Consider the following 15,074-nt stretch of genomic DNA (forward strand, 5'->3'; position numbering starts at 1 on the left):
GTTGTCAAAGTTAGTATGCAACTGCAATTTGAACTTTACCTAACAAATGAAAACAATCTAACCTAATCATTTGTACCAATATATTAATCTGAAATTTTTAAAAACACACAAAGACCTCATACCTGTTTTTTAAAAAAAAGTAATTAGTATGTACTTTCTCGTACCTACTAATAAATCCTTCTCCCCCAATAGTAATAGTAGTAGCAAGAAAAGCTTCTAATTCTTGAGTTCTGACTATGTACCAGGCATTATATAAGCACTTACACATATTCTCACATATGTTCTTCATCACAACCTTATAAAGGAGGTTCTTGTTTTTTTCCCATTTTACAAATAAGGAAACTGAGACATAGAGGAGTTAAGGCAGTTGCCTAAGGTAAAAGAATGGAAGCCAACTTAAGGAGCAGTGATTATCTTTGAGCCAAAGGTGGCTAGCAGAGACTTATTTGGTCTGCTCTGCCTTAGCCTCTAAGCCAGTGGTTCTCAACCTTCCTACTGCCGCTACCCTTTAATACAGTTCCTGTGGATCATGACCCATAGGTTGAGAACCACTGCTCTAAGCCATCTGAAGTGGTGTTTCCCAGCCTGCTGGATACAGGGTTAGTGCAGAGGAAATAACAGTAGACATGTCCACGAACCGGGGATTGCATGTGGCACACAGGACCCATTAAATTGTCCATTATGTTGCTGTTTTTAGATTAAATAAAATGTCTTCCATATTGCACACTATCATTTTTTTTAAATGCATATATGTAGCTCCTGTTGGGATAATTAAAGTGTAATTTCACTTTAAAACAAAATCAAATTTATCTTTATGCGTGTTGTTAATCATTGGATACTAAGTATACAGGTACTAACTCTCATGTGGAAAGTCATGGGCATGTGCTGATGTTAAAAAGAACTTCTTAAACTGAAAAAAGCTCTAGCTTCGGGTACTTATAAGATTATAGATTATCAGACCCACCTTAGACCTATTGAATCAGAATCTCTAAGGCTAGGGCCCAGGGATCTCTGTTTTTAACAAGGTCACCCCAGAGGATTTTGTTATGCAGCCAGGTTTGGTATCCAATACTCTGCGGTCCCCTGAGTCACAAGTCTTAGTTGTCCCAAGATAATACCCACTTGCAAGTTTCTGAGAGCAGTGAGGGCAACTGAGAGCTAGACTGTAACCTACTCCAGCGGATAGATGGCAGCTTAGCAGGGAGCTGAGCCATGTCCTGGGTCAGTGGGAAACATGTTGTAATCAGTAATGTCTGCCTTGGTTACTGGGGGTTAGTATCACTACGTGTGTTATCTTTGAGCTGGGGAAATACTTGTCCACTGACTTTTTTTTCCCCACATATTTTTCATTTCTAGTTAAAAACTTCTTCAGAGTCAGTTTCAAAAATGGATCCCAAAGCCAGACCCACTCACTACAAGCCAATGACACCTTCAACAAACAACAGTGGCTCAACTGTATTCGTCAAGCCAAAGAAACAGTTCTGTGTGCTGCTGGGCAGGCTGGAGTTCTCGACTCCGAGGGACCTTTCCTAAATTCCACCACCGGGAGCAGGGAGCCACAGGCGGAAACAAAACTTGAGCAGATGGACCAATCCGACAGCGAGTCAGACTGTAGTATGGACACAAGTGAGGTCAGCCTCGACTGTGAGCGCATGGAACAGACAGACTCTTCCTGTGGGAACAGCAGGCAAGTTGAAAGCCATGTCTGACAGAGTTTACTTCCCAGAAGTAGCCCTGTGTCTTACCTGTACAGTATTTGCATTCCACACATGGAACGGTTTGGAGAAGCACTTTTTAATACTTTTGTGACCATGTTGGCCCAGTCTCTTATATCTGTACCTTTGTCCCTCGTACTGTAACTGCCAATCTGTGTGTGTAAGCTGGAATCTATGGCAACTGTTACCCTGTATTGTATTTCACCAATGTCTGGATGGATGGAGAGGTACTTGAACAAGTTACTTTCAGTTGTCCTGCTGGATTTTCAAAGAATAGAAAGAAAAAGAATCTCTCAACTACTGTTTTATGCAGGTTGCTTGGAGAGTTCTTCGTCCTGTGCCTCTCTAGTGCGTTTCCAGCTCTTTGATGTGATAGCTAAAGGCATGGAATTTAGAGAGCCTTGAAAACACGGTATGAGGAAGTCATTTGTGTTTCAGGATAGCATTGGAGAGAGAAGCAGGAAAGATCAACCCTTGAAGTGAAGTCAATTCCATGCTATTCACCTAGAAAGTACGAAAACGTACCTGGAGATTCTGAAGGCTTCATTTTGCAAAGGAGGAAGCATTGTCTGAACCTTGAAATTTCATCTAGTGCAAGTTTGATGTCAGAATCTGTTAGGACATGAAATAGAAGCTGACCTTAAAAGGGTCAGGACAAAAGCAGCTGCCAGCTGTGAATCTTTAACTAAAAGCGCATGACACCAAGAGGTGTCTCTCATAGCTGGTGGCCAAGCTAAAACATCAGAATAGAACCCAGAGGGCCTGGGAAAACGTTCCAAGATAACAAGAAAGCCCTGTCTTCATTTTGTTTCATCTGCCTAGGCCTACATTTAGAGTGTGAATGAAGTGACACGGAAAACAGGCTGTGACTCTGTCAGTGACTATAGAAACACAGGAGAGGAAGAATTTGCAATGAGAAGCACTTCATCAGAACCTAACATGGGAACTATTAAAATAGAAATGCATGGCCCAATGCATTCTGAGAAAGGCCAGAGCCCTGGGGTTTCCTGCTCTGCTTTTAGGTGGTCAATTTACCATCTCTGATTCTGTGTTGTATCAGAATTATAATTACATTCTCCAGAGGCCAGTTTCATTAACTCTGATTAATTAGGATCAGCAAGCCAAACAAGTAAACTCTTTGTCCAGCCTTGATTTTTACAATGCAGGGTAGAGTGCAGACCTTGAAAAAGTCAACTAAATTGTCTGGGCACAGTGGTTCACGCCTGTAATCCTAGCATTCTATCTGGGAGACCAAGTTGGGAGGATCTCTTGAGCTCAGGAGTTCGAGACCAGCCTGAGGAAGAAAGGGATCCTGTCTCTACTAAAAGTAAAAAATTGAACTGGGCGTTTTGGCAGGTGCCTATAGTCCCAACCTCTTGGGAGGCTCAGGCAGGAGGATTGCTTGAACCCAGAATTTTAAAGTTGCTGTGAGCTAGAGTGAGACTCTGTCTCAAAAAAAAAAGACAACTGTATACACAGAAATCAGAAATGTTCTCTGCAAATGTAAATACTATGGATGACCTGTGCAAAATTATACCCACACCAGCACTAGTAGTAATGATTCTAAATTATTGCCAAAAAAGTTTTTTTTTAATTTTCTGTGTCTTTCAAGTTTACACAAAGCAGTAAATACAATGTTGTCATTATTGTGTACATATATCATGTGCATTCAAAGAAGCTGTGTGACAAGATATAACAATATAAAAGCAAGGCATATTACTTTATTATTTTTCAAAAAGAAAATAAAGATTGTGGTCAATTTTACCCTGTAAAACATATTTCTGTATTTATAGACTTTAAACATGGTGAATTTTTTTCTATTACAAGTTTATTTAAAACTGCTGTTTCTCAAGTTATTATTGATTTGGTGAGTGAGTGAACCTGCTGCAGATGGAAGCAGAGAAAAGCCAAGAAAAGCCTTTTGATGGTGAAGAAAAGAATGAATTGTTCTTTGCAGGAGCCATCGGCCACTTTGGCAAATGTATTGAGAAATGAGGGTTGTAAAGCATTGGCCTATGGAAAGAAAGTCAAGGAATGTTTTGATGAAATGAATGTTTTTGTATAATGGCCTTAAACTTTTCTGGAAGCATTTCAAATAAATTACATTAAAATGTTGCCCTTTTTGTGTACAGTGTTTCCTTTACAAACATCAAATTTCAACTACTCTCTTGAGGAGGTTCTTTCCAAAATTTGTGCTTGTGGTTTCCAAACACAAACTTTAAAATAAGAGTATGGATTAAAATAAATGTTTTGATTTGGTCTATCAAAGCTTTTATAACATTCATGTTTCTAAGGTCTATTTTTCCAAGCATTCTCTGTTTATTCATATATTCATTTTTAATAATTCTACAAGCGTTGACGTTCATGAACTCATCCTAGGAAAAGTGCTACATACCTCATTGGTGCATATCACTGCTGTCATCATCAAATGACAGTATGCTGTGCACTGACACCAATGCCTAGTTTACCCTTCAGAGCAATTTTGGAACTCCTGTTTCTAGAATGGCCATGAGAGCTGTCATCATGTCGTCCTTGATTTCCTGAACGTTATCGAAATGTCATTGGGGCCCAGATCCGGTGAGTAGGGAGGTTGTTCCAATACAGTTACTTGTCTACTGGCTAAAAACTCCCTCATAGTGCTGTGTGAGCTGGTGTATTTTCATGATGTAAGAGCCGTGAGTTATTGGCCAAGATTTTCCTATTTCTCTGGGAACATACCAAGTCCGCCTGTCTACTTTGTTTACTTGGTCTGCTCTGCTTTTCACAGCCAATAATTTTGACACACAATTTGACGAATTTTTGCAATGTTTTCTTCAGTTCTGCTCATTACTGGCCGCACTAATCTCTCTTCATCAGTGACACTTTCTCCCCTCTCAGAAAAACATTTACTCCATTTGTATACTGCCATTTTCTTCCTGGCATTATCCCCATGAACATAGACTAACATGTCCTGGTTTCCCTTCCACTGTTGCCAGGTTTGAGAATAAATTGACAAATGTTCATTGCTCTAATATAGGCTCTGACATTCTCATGCCAGCACACAAAAACACGCAACAATGATAACGAACTCCACTCAGCAGGACACCACCACATGTAGACACGAACACAACCGTCAGACATTGATACACCAAGCTTATGAAACCTCACTGAACTGTCCGCACAGTGCTGCCAACATAACTTCGTGGTTCATAAGTTCACAAACTTAATCGTCAGACCTTCGTATCTTGAATCCATATTACGGATAAGTGATAAATCATAGTCGTTAGAGAAGAGAAGTGTTGAACCTTACTGCTAGTGTAAGTAATGGCTGATGAACTTGAGGCTAAATAAAAGGCACATTTCACTTTGAAATTCTTACTAGGATTTCAGTCCATTTTTCTTGAATTAAAATGGTTGGTTTTCTTTCCCACAAAGAACAGCTTTTAGATGAAAACACCAAACAGGGCGGTGCCTGTGGCTCAGTGAGTAGGGCACTAGCCCCATATACCAAGCGTGGTGGGTTTGAACCTGGCCCCGGCCAAACTGCAATAAAAAAATAGCCAGGCGGGCAGCGCCTGTGGCTCAGTGAGCAGGGCGCCGGCCCCATATACCGAGGGTGGCGGGTTCAAACCCGGCCCCGGCCAAACTGCAACAAAAAAATAGCTGGGCGTTGTGGCAGGTGCCTGTAGTCCCAGCTACTCGGGAGGCTGAGGCAGGAGAATCGCCTAAGCCCAGGAGTTGGAGGTTGCTGTAAGCTGTGTGATGCCATGGCACTCTATAGAGGGTGATAAAGTGAAACTCTGTCTCTACAAAAAAAAAAAAAAAAAATAGCCAGACGTAGTCTGGCGGGTGCCTATAGTCCCAGCTAGTCAGGAGGCTGAGGCAAAAGAATCACCTAAGCCCTAGAGCTGAGGTTGCTGTAAGCTGTGACTCCATGACACTCTACCCAGAGCCACAGCTTAAGATTCTGTCTCTAAAAAAAAGAAAAGAAAAGACCAAACAGTTTTAAGCTGTTGGTAGCCGATTCTTATCAGCACATCAGCCTGATAAGGCTGGTATTATCTTTATAAAAAACTCTTGCCATTTTCTTTAACATACTATTAATTCCCAGACTAGGAAAGATATTCATATAAATAAATGTTAAGTGTAAATGAAAATTCACTTCTCATTTTCTTTTTCTTCTTCCCCTTTCCCTTTTGTCCTCCTTATCCTTTTTTTTCAGATTAATATGAGGGTACAAATGATGAGGTTACATTGCATCTGTTAGGTAAAGCCCCTGTTGTAGTTACGCCTCACCGGGAGGTGGGCCATGTACCCTGACATTGTGCCTGTTAGGTGAGAGCACACCAAGTCCTCCTTGTCTTTATTCACTCTACTTTGGATATTCCCTCCTTTTTCGATCCCATAACTGCTTTGACTGTTGATCCTAGAGGCTATAACTTTACTAGTATATTAGAAAATGTTCAGACTTGGCGCCCATAGCACAGTGGTTATGGTGCCAGCCACACACACTGAGGTTGGCGGGTTTGAACCCAGCCTGGGCCAGCTAAAACAACGACAACTGCAACAAAAACCAGCTGGGCATTGTGGAGGGAACCTGTAGTCCCAGCTCTGCTCAGGAGGCTGAGGCAAGAGAATCACTAAAGCCCAAGAGTTGGAGGTTGCTGTGAGCTATGATGTCTCAAAAAAAAGAAAATGTTCACTCTGACAATGTGTGGGTTAGTACAAATTACTGAGAACTAAATGATTTTCTTCAGTCCATTTTCAAGATGTTATTTTACACACAACTAAATGTAATCTTTGTGATCTAAATGAAAAGTCATAAGCAATGAACAGAGCCAGAACCAGCAATTTGTGAAAATTAGAGTGCGGTTTCAGCTTCTGGGTTGTGGTCACCACCACTGACTGCTTTAGTTTCCATTCCCAGCACAACCTGCAGCAGCTCAGAATGCAAAACTCCTCATAACCAGAATCCTGTTTCAACAAAGACTATATCCCCCCAATCAAAGCAGTTCATCAGTTGACCTGGAGGAATAGCAAGGAATTAGAAGCTGCTTACTTTGTCTTGAGAGCTAATCATTCAGTTTAGGGCCCTGGACATGCATTCCAAAGCTCGTCCATCTATTCATATTCATTCACACACAAATACGCCTAAGTAATAATTAACTGTGAAAAATGTCATCCCGCAGGTGTTCTATTCAGTGTTTCTGTTCCCATGTCTGTGACATGGGACACTGAACCCCTCAGCCCATTTAAAAAGGGAGACAGTACATGTGAAATCGCTTTGAAAACCATTAAGATATAGTAGTTTTCATTGCTATTTAATAATCCCTTTCACATTTGGGCGTGCTATAAGAGTCTTCTCACTTGTACTGCGTTCTTGGGTAGCTGCCTCAATCCAGAGAATCTGGAATTCTATCTTCATTTTTTTTCCTTGATACTTTCTTGCTTTCTATTTTTAAAAATATTTCTCTATCCTTTTTTTTAATAAACATGACCCAATTTGATATCGTCCTTCCTACATTTTTCTCTTTGCTCTTTCAGGAACTCTTTGAAACCTCCAGAAAGAGATATTGAATCAGCTAGATTTGATGTCTTACTTTGGGGGTTTATTTTAAAATATTCTTATCTCTTTATTCTTACTTTTATTTCCTTATATTTTGTTCTGTATTCAGGGAGATTTTCTCACCTTTGTCTTTTAACCCTTCTATTAACTGGAGGAGGAGGCTGCAATCACAGTTCTTATTTATGGCTGAAAGTTTTTCTTTTGCTATCACGGTTTCTGTTTTTAATTTAGTGAAGGCAAGGTCCACTCTAAACTCGGAAGTTATCACAGTTCAGTTGAATTTTTCTTCTTGCATTATCTGTTTCTCTGGGGATAATGATGATATTTCATAGGATTATTAGGAGAATTAAATGTCCTCATATATCTAAAAGTACTTAGAATGGTGCTATACCAGATATTTTTGCTCACCTTTCAAAATCTACTGTCTACTCTGGTCCACCCTTCTATGTGCCTGTGTAATCTGTGTGCACTTCATCAGTGGGTTCTCTGGCTTACAGTTTCTGGTTAGGTTTGGCCAATTGAAAGTCCTTGTGTGAGATCAGAGAGAGGAAGAATGAGATGGGAGCATTCATTCCCCCAGCTCCCTCTGAAAGGATTGGCTTGCTCTGGCTGCATCTCTTGTCATGAGGTTGCAGCTCCTCTCAAGGAGTCCTCTCTGAGTTCCTGTGACCCTTCCAGCCCAGTACGGTAACAGTCCCAGGGTCACTAGCTTCAGGATATTGCACTGTTCCTACTTCCTGCCCACACTTTCTATAAAGTCCCTTGGTTAAACCCTTCTAATTTGAATATGCTGCTGAGCCTCTGATAGGTGCCCTGGTGCCTGACATGATAAATAATGTATATGTGTGCTATCATCATCACTAATGTTATTCTACCATTTGCTTTCCATTTTCATATGTTGTGGTTTAGGATACACAGCTATGCAGAATCACCAAAAAATGGATTTTGTGTTTCTATTTATTTATTTTTTGTTTGTTTTTCTGTTTTTAGTAGAGACACGGTCTTGCTCTTGCTTAGGCTGGTCTTGAACTCCTGAGCTCAAGCAATCTACCCACCTCAGCCTCCCAGAGTGCTAAGATTACAGACGTGAACCATCGTGCCCAGACTGTCTTATTATTTTTGTGATGTATTTTTTTTCTGAGAAGAGATATGAAAGTACATTTCAAAAACAAAGGCAAATGCTAAGCATGGTAGCTAGTGCCCATAGTCCCAGCTACCTGGGGGGCTGAGGTAGAAAGATGAGTTTAGGCTAGGATAAGTTTAGTAACTAACCTGGGCAATCTAGTGAGACCCTATCTCTCAAATAAACAAAAACCAAGGCAAAATGCAGGCAGTGCCTGTGGTTCAGTGGGTAGGGCGCCGGCCCCATATGCCGAGGGTGGCGGGTTCAAACCTGGCCCCGGTCAAACTGCAACCAAAAAAATAGCCGGGCGTTGTGGCGGGCACCTGTGGTCCCGGCTGCTCGGGAGGCTGAGGCAGGAGAATCGCGTAAGCCCAAGAGTTAGAGGTTGCTGTGAGCCGTGTGACGCCACGGCACTCTACCCGAGGGCGGTACAGTGAGACTCTGTGTCTACAAAAAAAAAAAACAAAGGCAAAATGCTTTTTTTAGGCATACAAATGCTGAAAATTCATCACCAGCACTCCCCTACAGCAAGAAAAGTTAAAAGGAGCTTCTTTGGACAGAAGCAAAATTATATCCTATAGAAATACGTATCCACACAGCAGGATACAGAGCACTAAAAATGCAACTATGCACAAAAATAGGCAAGGCTTTTCTTACTCTCATTAAGTCTCTTTAAAGTAATTACTTCTAGCTATGACAGAGTAACAGGGACCAGATTTACCCTTGTGACTAAAACAACAGAAAAAAGAAAGACAAAATATATAAAGCTATGGTTGAAGACACTGGACATTGTATAATGAAGGACAGTAACCCTAAGAGAGAAGGAAAACAAATGAGGTGACCCCTGCAATGGCTCCTGCCTTATGGTTTTGATAGGTTTTTCAGGCAGTAGCACAGGGAAGGAGAACTCCAGCTGAGACCAGCGGACTTCCTGTGTTGAAGAGTTGGGACTGAGGATTTAGGGAGACCCAGGCACCTAGAGTTTACAGGACAAAGAGGAGAGCACTGCATGAAGATGGTCTTCCTCAGGTACTAGGCAGAGTACGAAGAAAATACCCAAGGCTGGAGGAAAACTACCCCCTAAAATTATATGGAACTCACGTGGTGCTGGGAATAGTGCCTGTTGCCATAAAGCAGACCGGAAGAATATCATAATTCACCGCACATTGGGTAAAGTACTCAGAAGGGTCTAGTTTCAGTAATGGAGAACAATTAGTCCTAAGTAAACACTGCCCTCGTGCAGTCTAATAAATCTTAAAGACCAATAGGATCAAACTCACTGCTTCCCAGAGAAAGCTCAAATTATATTTATAGAAATGCAAAATTATCCAGCACCTAATGGTAAAATTCACAGTGCCTGCCTTCCAATCAAAGAATACCAGGCATGTTACAGAACATATCCTTGAGTGAAAACAATAATAATACAAAACAAGAAAGAAAAATTCAAACAATATTTAAAAAATGCTAATAGTAAAACAACTACCAGGCTTGCAAAATGGTAAAATATAACCCATAGTGAAGAGAAAAATACAAAATCCAATCAAAACTGACTCATAACTAACACTGATATTAGAATTAGCAGACAAGGGCATTAATACAGCTATTATCATTTCACATTTTTAATGTTAAGGAGACATGAAAGGAATGAAGAAAAGACCCAGATATAACTGATGTGGATGAAAATTACCATAAGTAAGATAAAAAATACACTGGATCGGGATTAAAAGCATTTTAGACATTGCAAAAGAAACATTAGTGAAAAAGACTGCAATAAAAACGACAGAAAATGAAACATAGAGAAAAGATAATTTTTAAAAATCAAAAGAGCATTAGGGAGTCATGGGACAACATTAAGTGTCCTAATATGCATGTGATTGGAATCTCTAAAGGAACAATGATGGGGGAGGCAGAAAAAAATATTTACAATAAAGCCCAAATTTCTCCAAACTTGGTAAAAACTATAAACCCACAGATTCAAAAAGCTCAATGAATCTATAAACATACTAACTAGAGTAAATATGGCTGGCTCACACCCATAGTCCTAGCGCTTTGAAAGCCAAGGTGGAAGGATTGCTTGAGGTAAGGAGTTCAAGACCAGACTGAGCAAGAGTGAGACACTGGGGCGGTGCCTGTGGCTCAGTCGGTAAGGCGCCCGCCCCATATACCGAGGGTAGCGGGTTCAAACCCGGCCCCGGCTGAACTGCAACCAAAAAATAGCTGGGCGTTGTGGCAGGTTGTGGTAGTCTCAGCTACTCGGGAGGCTGAGGCAAGAGAATTGCTTAAGCCCAGGAGCTGGAGGTTGCTGTGAGCTGTGTGAGGCCACGGCACTCTACCGAGGGCCATAAAGTGAGACTCTGTCTCTGCAAAAAAAAGAAAAGAGTGAGACACTGACTTTACAAAAAATACAAAAAGAAAAAACAAAAAATCCCCAAAGAAATAGAATACAGCAAAGCATATCATAATCAAATTGTCCAACATCAGTAATAAGCAGAAAAAGTGTACAAAGCAGCCAGAGGAAAAACACATATAGAGAAGCAATGATAAAGATTACAGAAGATTTCTCATTGGCAACAGGCAAGTAAGAAGACAATGAGCAATATATTTAAAATACTGAAAGGATAATAGTTTAACCTAGAATTCTACACCGAGTGAAAATACATTTCATAAACAAAGACAAAATAAATACTTCTCAAACGAAAAAGCTGGAAGAATTCATTACCAGATCAGCACTACATGAAATGTTAACAAAAGTCCTTGAAGCCGGCTGGGCACCTGTTCCTCCGTGGTTAGGGCACCCGCCACATACACCGGAGCTGGGGGGTTCAAACCCAGCCCAGACTTGCTAAGCAACAATGACGACCACCACCAGGTGTCGGGGTGGATGCCTGTAGTCCCTGCTACTTGGGAGGCTGAGGCAAAAGAATTGCTTAAGCCCAAGAGTTGGAGGTTGCTGTGAGCTGTGACGGCACAGCACTCTACTGAGGGTGACATAGTGAGACTCTCTCTCACAAAAAAAAAAGTCAAAAAAACAAACAAAAGTCCTTGAAGCAGAGGGAAGATGATACCAAATGGTTGATTTAAAATTCAAAAATCAGTCAATGTAATTCACCAAATTAAAATCACCTCAATTGATGCAGAAAAAGCATTTGACAAAATTGAATATACGTTCCTAATTTAAAAGAAAAGACCTTCAGCAAACTACGAATACAAGGAAATGTTATCAACTTGATAAAGGATATCTGTAATAAATTACAACTGACATCATAATGCTGAAAGATTGAATGCTTTTCCCCTAAGATCAGAGAATGAAGAAAAGGATGTTCACTCTTACAACTTCCATGCAACATTGTACTGGATGTCCTAACCATGCAGTAAGGGAAGAAATATAAATAAAAGACACCCCATTTGGAAAGGAAAAATAAAAGCCTTTATTTATAGAAAACATGATAGGCGGGGCATGGCAGCTTACACTTGTAATTCTTACCTTCTGGGATGCTGAGGCAAGTAGATTGCTTGAGCTCAGGAGTTCTAGATCAGCCTGAGCAAGAGCAAGATCTTGTCTCTACTAAAAATAGAAAAACTAGCTGGGTGTCGTGGCGGGCACCTGTAGTCCCAGCTACTGGGGAGGCTGAGGGAAGAGAATTGCTTGAGCCCAGGAGTTTGAGGTTGCTGTGAGGTGTGACGCTATGGCACTTTACCCAGGGCAACAGAGTGAGACTCTGTCTCAAAAAACAAAAAAAGAAAGAAAGAGACCCATACCTTTCTCCACGCACAAAAATTGATTCAAGATGGATAAAAGACTTGAATTTAAGGCATGAAACAATAAAAATCCCCAAAGAAAGCATAGGAAAAACACTGGAAGATATTGGCCTGGGAAAAGACTTCATAAAGAAGACTGCCATGGCAATTGCAACAACAACAAAAATAAACAAATGGGACTTCATTAAACTGAAAAGCTTCTGTACAGCTAAAGAGACAACAACCAAAGCAAACAGACAACCTACACAATGGGAAAGGATATTTGCATATTTTGAATCAGACAAAAGCTTGATAACTAGGATCTATAGAGAACTCAAATTAATCCACGTGAAAAAAGCCAACAATCTCATATGTCAATGGGCAAGAGACATGAATAGAACCTTCTCTAAAGAAGCCAGACGAATGGCTAGCAAACATATGAAAAACTGTTCATCATCACTATCTATTAGAGAAATGCAAATCAAAACCACCCTGAGATACCATCTAACCCCAGCGAGAATGGCCCACATCACAAAATCTCAAAACTACAGATGCTGGCTTGGATTGGAGAGAAGAGAACACTTTTACACTGCTGGTGGGACTGCAAACTAGTACAACCTTTTTGGAAGGAAGTATGGAGAAATCTCAAAGCACTCAAGCTAGACCTCCCATTTGATCCTGCAATTCCATTACTGGGCATCTACCCAGAAGGAAAAAAATCCTTTTATCATAAAGACACTTGCACTAGACTGTTTATTGCAGCTCAATTTACAATCCCCAAAATGTAGAAACAGCCTAAATGCCCACCAACCTAGGAATGAATTAACAAGCTGTGGTATATGTACACCATGGAATACTATTCAGCCATTAAAAAAATGGAAACTTTACATCCTTCGTATTAACCTGGATGGAAGTGGAAGACATTATTCTTAGTAAAGCATCACAAGAATAGAGAAGCATGAATCCTATGTACTCAATTTGATATGAGGACAATTAATGACAATTAAGGTCACAGTGGGGGTGGGGGAAGGGGAGAGCAGAGAAAGAAAGAAGGAGGGAGGGGTGGAAAAAGGAAGAGCAGAGAGAGGGATGGGGGGGGCCTTGGTGTGTGCCACACCTTTTGGGGGCAAGACACGATTGCAAGAGGGACTTTGCCTAACAAATGCAATCAGTATAATCTGGTTTATTGTACCCCCAATGAATCCCCAACAATAAAAAAAAGAAAGAAAGAAAGAAAGAAAACATTTTTTTGGTAGAAAATTTTATAGAAGATACAAAACAACTAAAATTAGTAAATAAATTTGGTAAGTTTGCAAGATACAAGATAACAAAAATTAATTGCATTTATACATGATAACAACTGACAATGAGACGTTCAAATTTTAAATATTAATACAATACCACTTATATTAAATCAAACAATGAAAAGCTTACAGATAAATTTGCAAAAAGATGTGCATGACACGCACACTGAAAATTATAAAATATTGATAAAAAACTGTTAACATCTAAGGAAATGGAAAATATACCATGGATTGGAAGACTCAATATTGTTAAGATATCAACTCTCCCCCAAATTAATTCATAGATTCAATACAATCCAAATATAAATCTAAGTGGACTGTTTCATAGAAATTGAGAAGCTTATACTAAAATTTGTATGGAACTCAAACAAAAAGAATAACAAAGTTAAAAGACTCACCCAAACTCACTACAATGATATAATAACCAATATATAAACCACTATAATACTACAATAACAGTGTAGTACTGATATAAAGGTAGTCAATAGACCCAAATAGAGAAAGTCCAGAAGTATAACCAAACATATATAGTTAAGTAATTTTCAACAAAGATGCAAAGGCAATTTAGTGCTAAAGATAGTCTTTTCAATACATGTTGCTGAAACAACTGGATATACGCAGCAAAATAAAGCAATTTAGACCCTTAATTTCCCATCTTACACAAAAATTAACTCAAGTGGATTATAGAGACAAATGTGAAACCTAAAAACTAAAACCTCTAGAGGAAATCAGGAGAAAATCTTTGTAACCTTTCATTAGCCAAAGACTTCTTAACTATAACCGCCAAATCACAATCCATAAAAGAAAAAATTGATAAATTGGACTTCATTAAAATTAAGAATTTCTGCTCTTCGGGACGTAATTAGAACACAGAAAAGATAAGCCACAAAGTAGGAGAAGATATCTGCAGGTCATGTCTCTGAAAGAGAACTTGAATCCAGAATATATGATCTCAAAATTCAATAATAATAAAACATTCAGTTTAAAAATGGGCAAAAGAGGGCGGCACCTGTGACTCAAAGGAGTAGGGTGCTGGCCCCATATGCCAGAGGTGGCGGGTTCAAACCCAGCCCCAGCCGAAAACTGCAAAAAAAAAAGGGGGGGGGGCAAAAGATTTGGACACTGACCTAAAAGATATGTGCATGGCAAATGAACATATGAAAAAAAAACCAAAAAAAAAAAAATTAAAAAAAAAAAAAAGAAAAGAAAAGATGCTCAACAGCACTATTCATGAGGTAAATGCAAATTAATACCACAATGAGATTATCATTACCCTCTAATTAGAAATGTAAAATTTGAAAGAATAACTATAGCCAACAGCATTATCAAAAGATGCTCAACATCACTAATCATTAGGGAAATGCAATTCAAAACCACAATGGTATTACCTCATTCCCATAAGGATATGGGGGGAAAAAACAGGAAAGTGTTAGCAAGGATGTGGAAAAACTGGAAGCCTTGTGCACGGTTAGTGGAAATGTAAAATAGTACAGCCACTGTGGAAAGCAGTATGGCACTTCCTCAAAAATTTAAAAATAGAATTGCCATTTGATTCAGCAAGCTCACTTCCGGATATATATCCAAAAGAATGGACAAAACCAAAAGAATGGAAAGCAGGATCTCAGAAAGGTACTTGGATGCCCATGTTC

The 15,074-nt window shown here is 39.7% G+C and overlaps 1 protein-coding gene across 5 annotated transcripts in view; it reads left to right on the plus strand.

Annotated features, from left to right (window-relative positions):
* The window catches only part of ARHGEF3 (Rho guanine nucleotide exchange factor 3), a 323,685-nt gene extending 319,855 nt beyond the window's left edge, over window positions 1-3,830 (plus strand). For 4 of the 5 annotated variants that reach the window (XM_053598926.1, XM_053598925.1, XM_053598927.1 and 1 more), the window contains one exon: window positions 1,357-3,830. In XM_053598926.1, coding sequence (XP_053454901.1) covers window positions 1,357-1,709 — 353 coding nt within the window. In that variant the 3' untranslated portion in view covers window positions 1,710-3,830. The remainder of the gene's footprint in view (window positions 1-1,356) is intronic. The other variant, XM_053598929.1, reaches the window with a different exon arrangement.
* Window positions 3,831-15,074: the final 11,244 nt, after the last annotated feature.

This window comes from Nycticebus coucang, chromosome 8, assembly GCF_027406575.1.
Source record: "Nycticebus coucang isolate mNycCou1 chromosome 8, mNycCou1.pri, whole genome shotgun sequence".
Classification (NCBI taxonomy): Eukaryota; Metazoa; Chordata; class Mammalia; order Primates; family Lorisidae; genus Nycticebus; species Nycticebus coucang.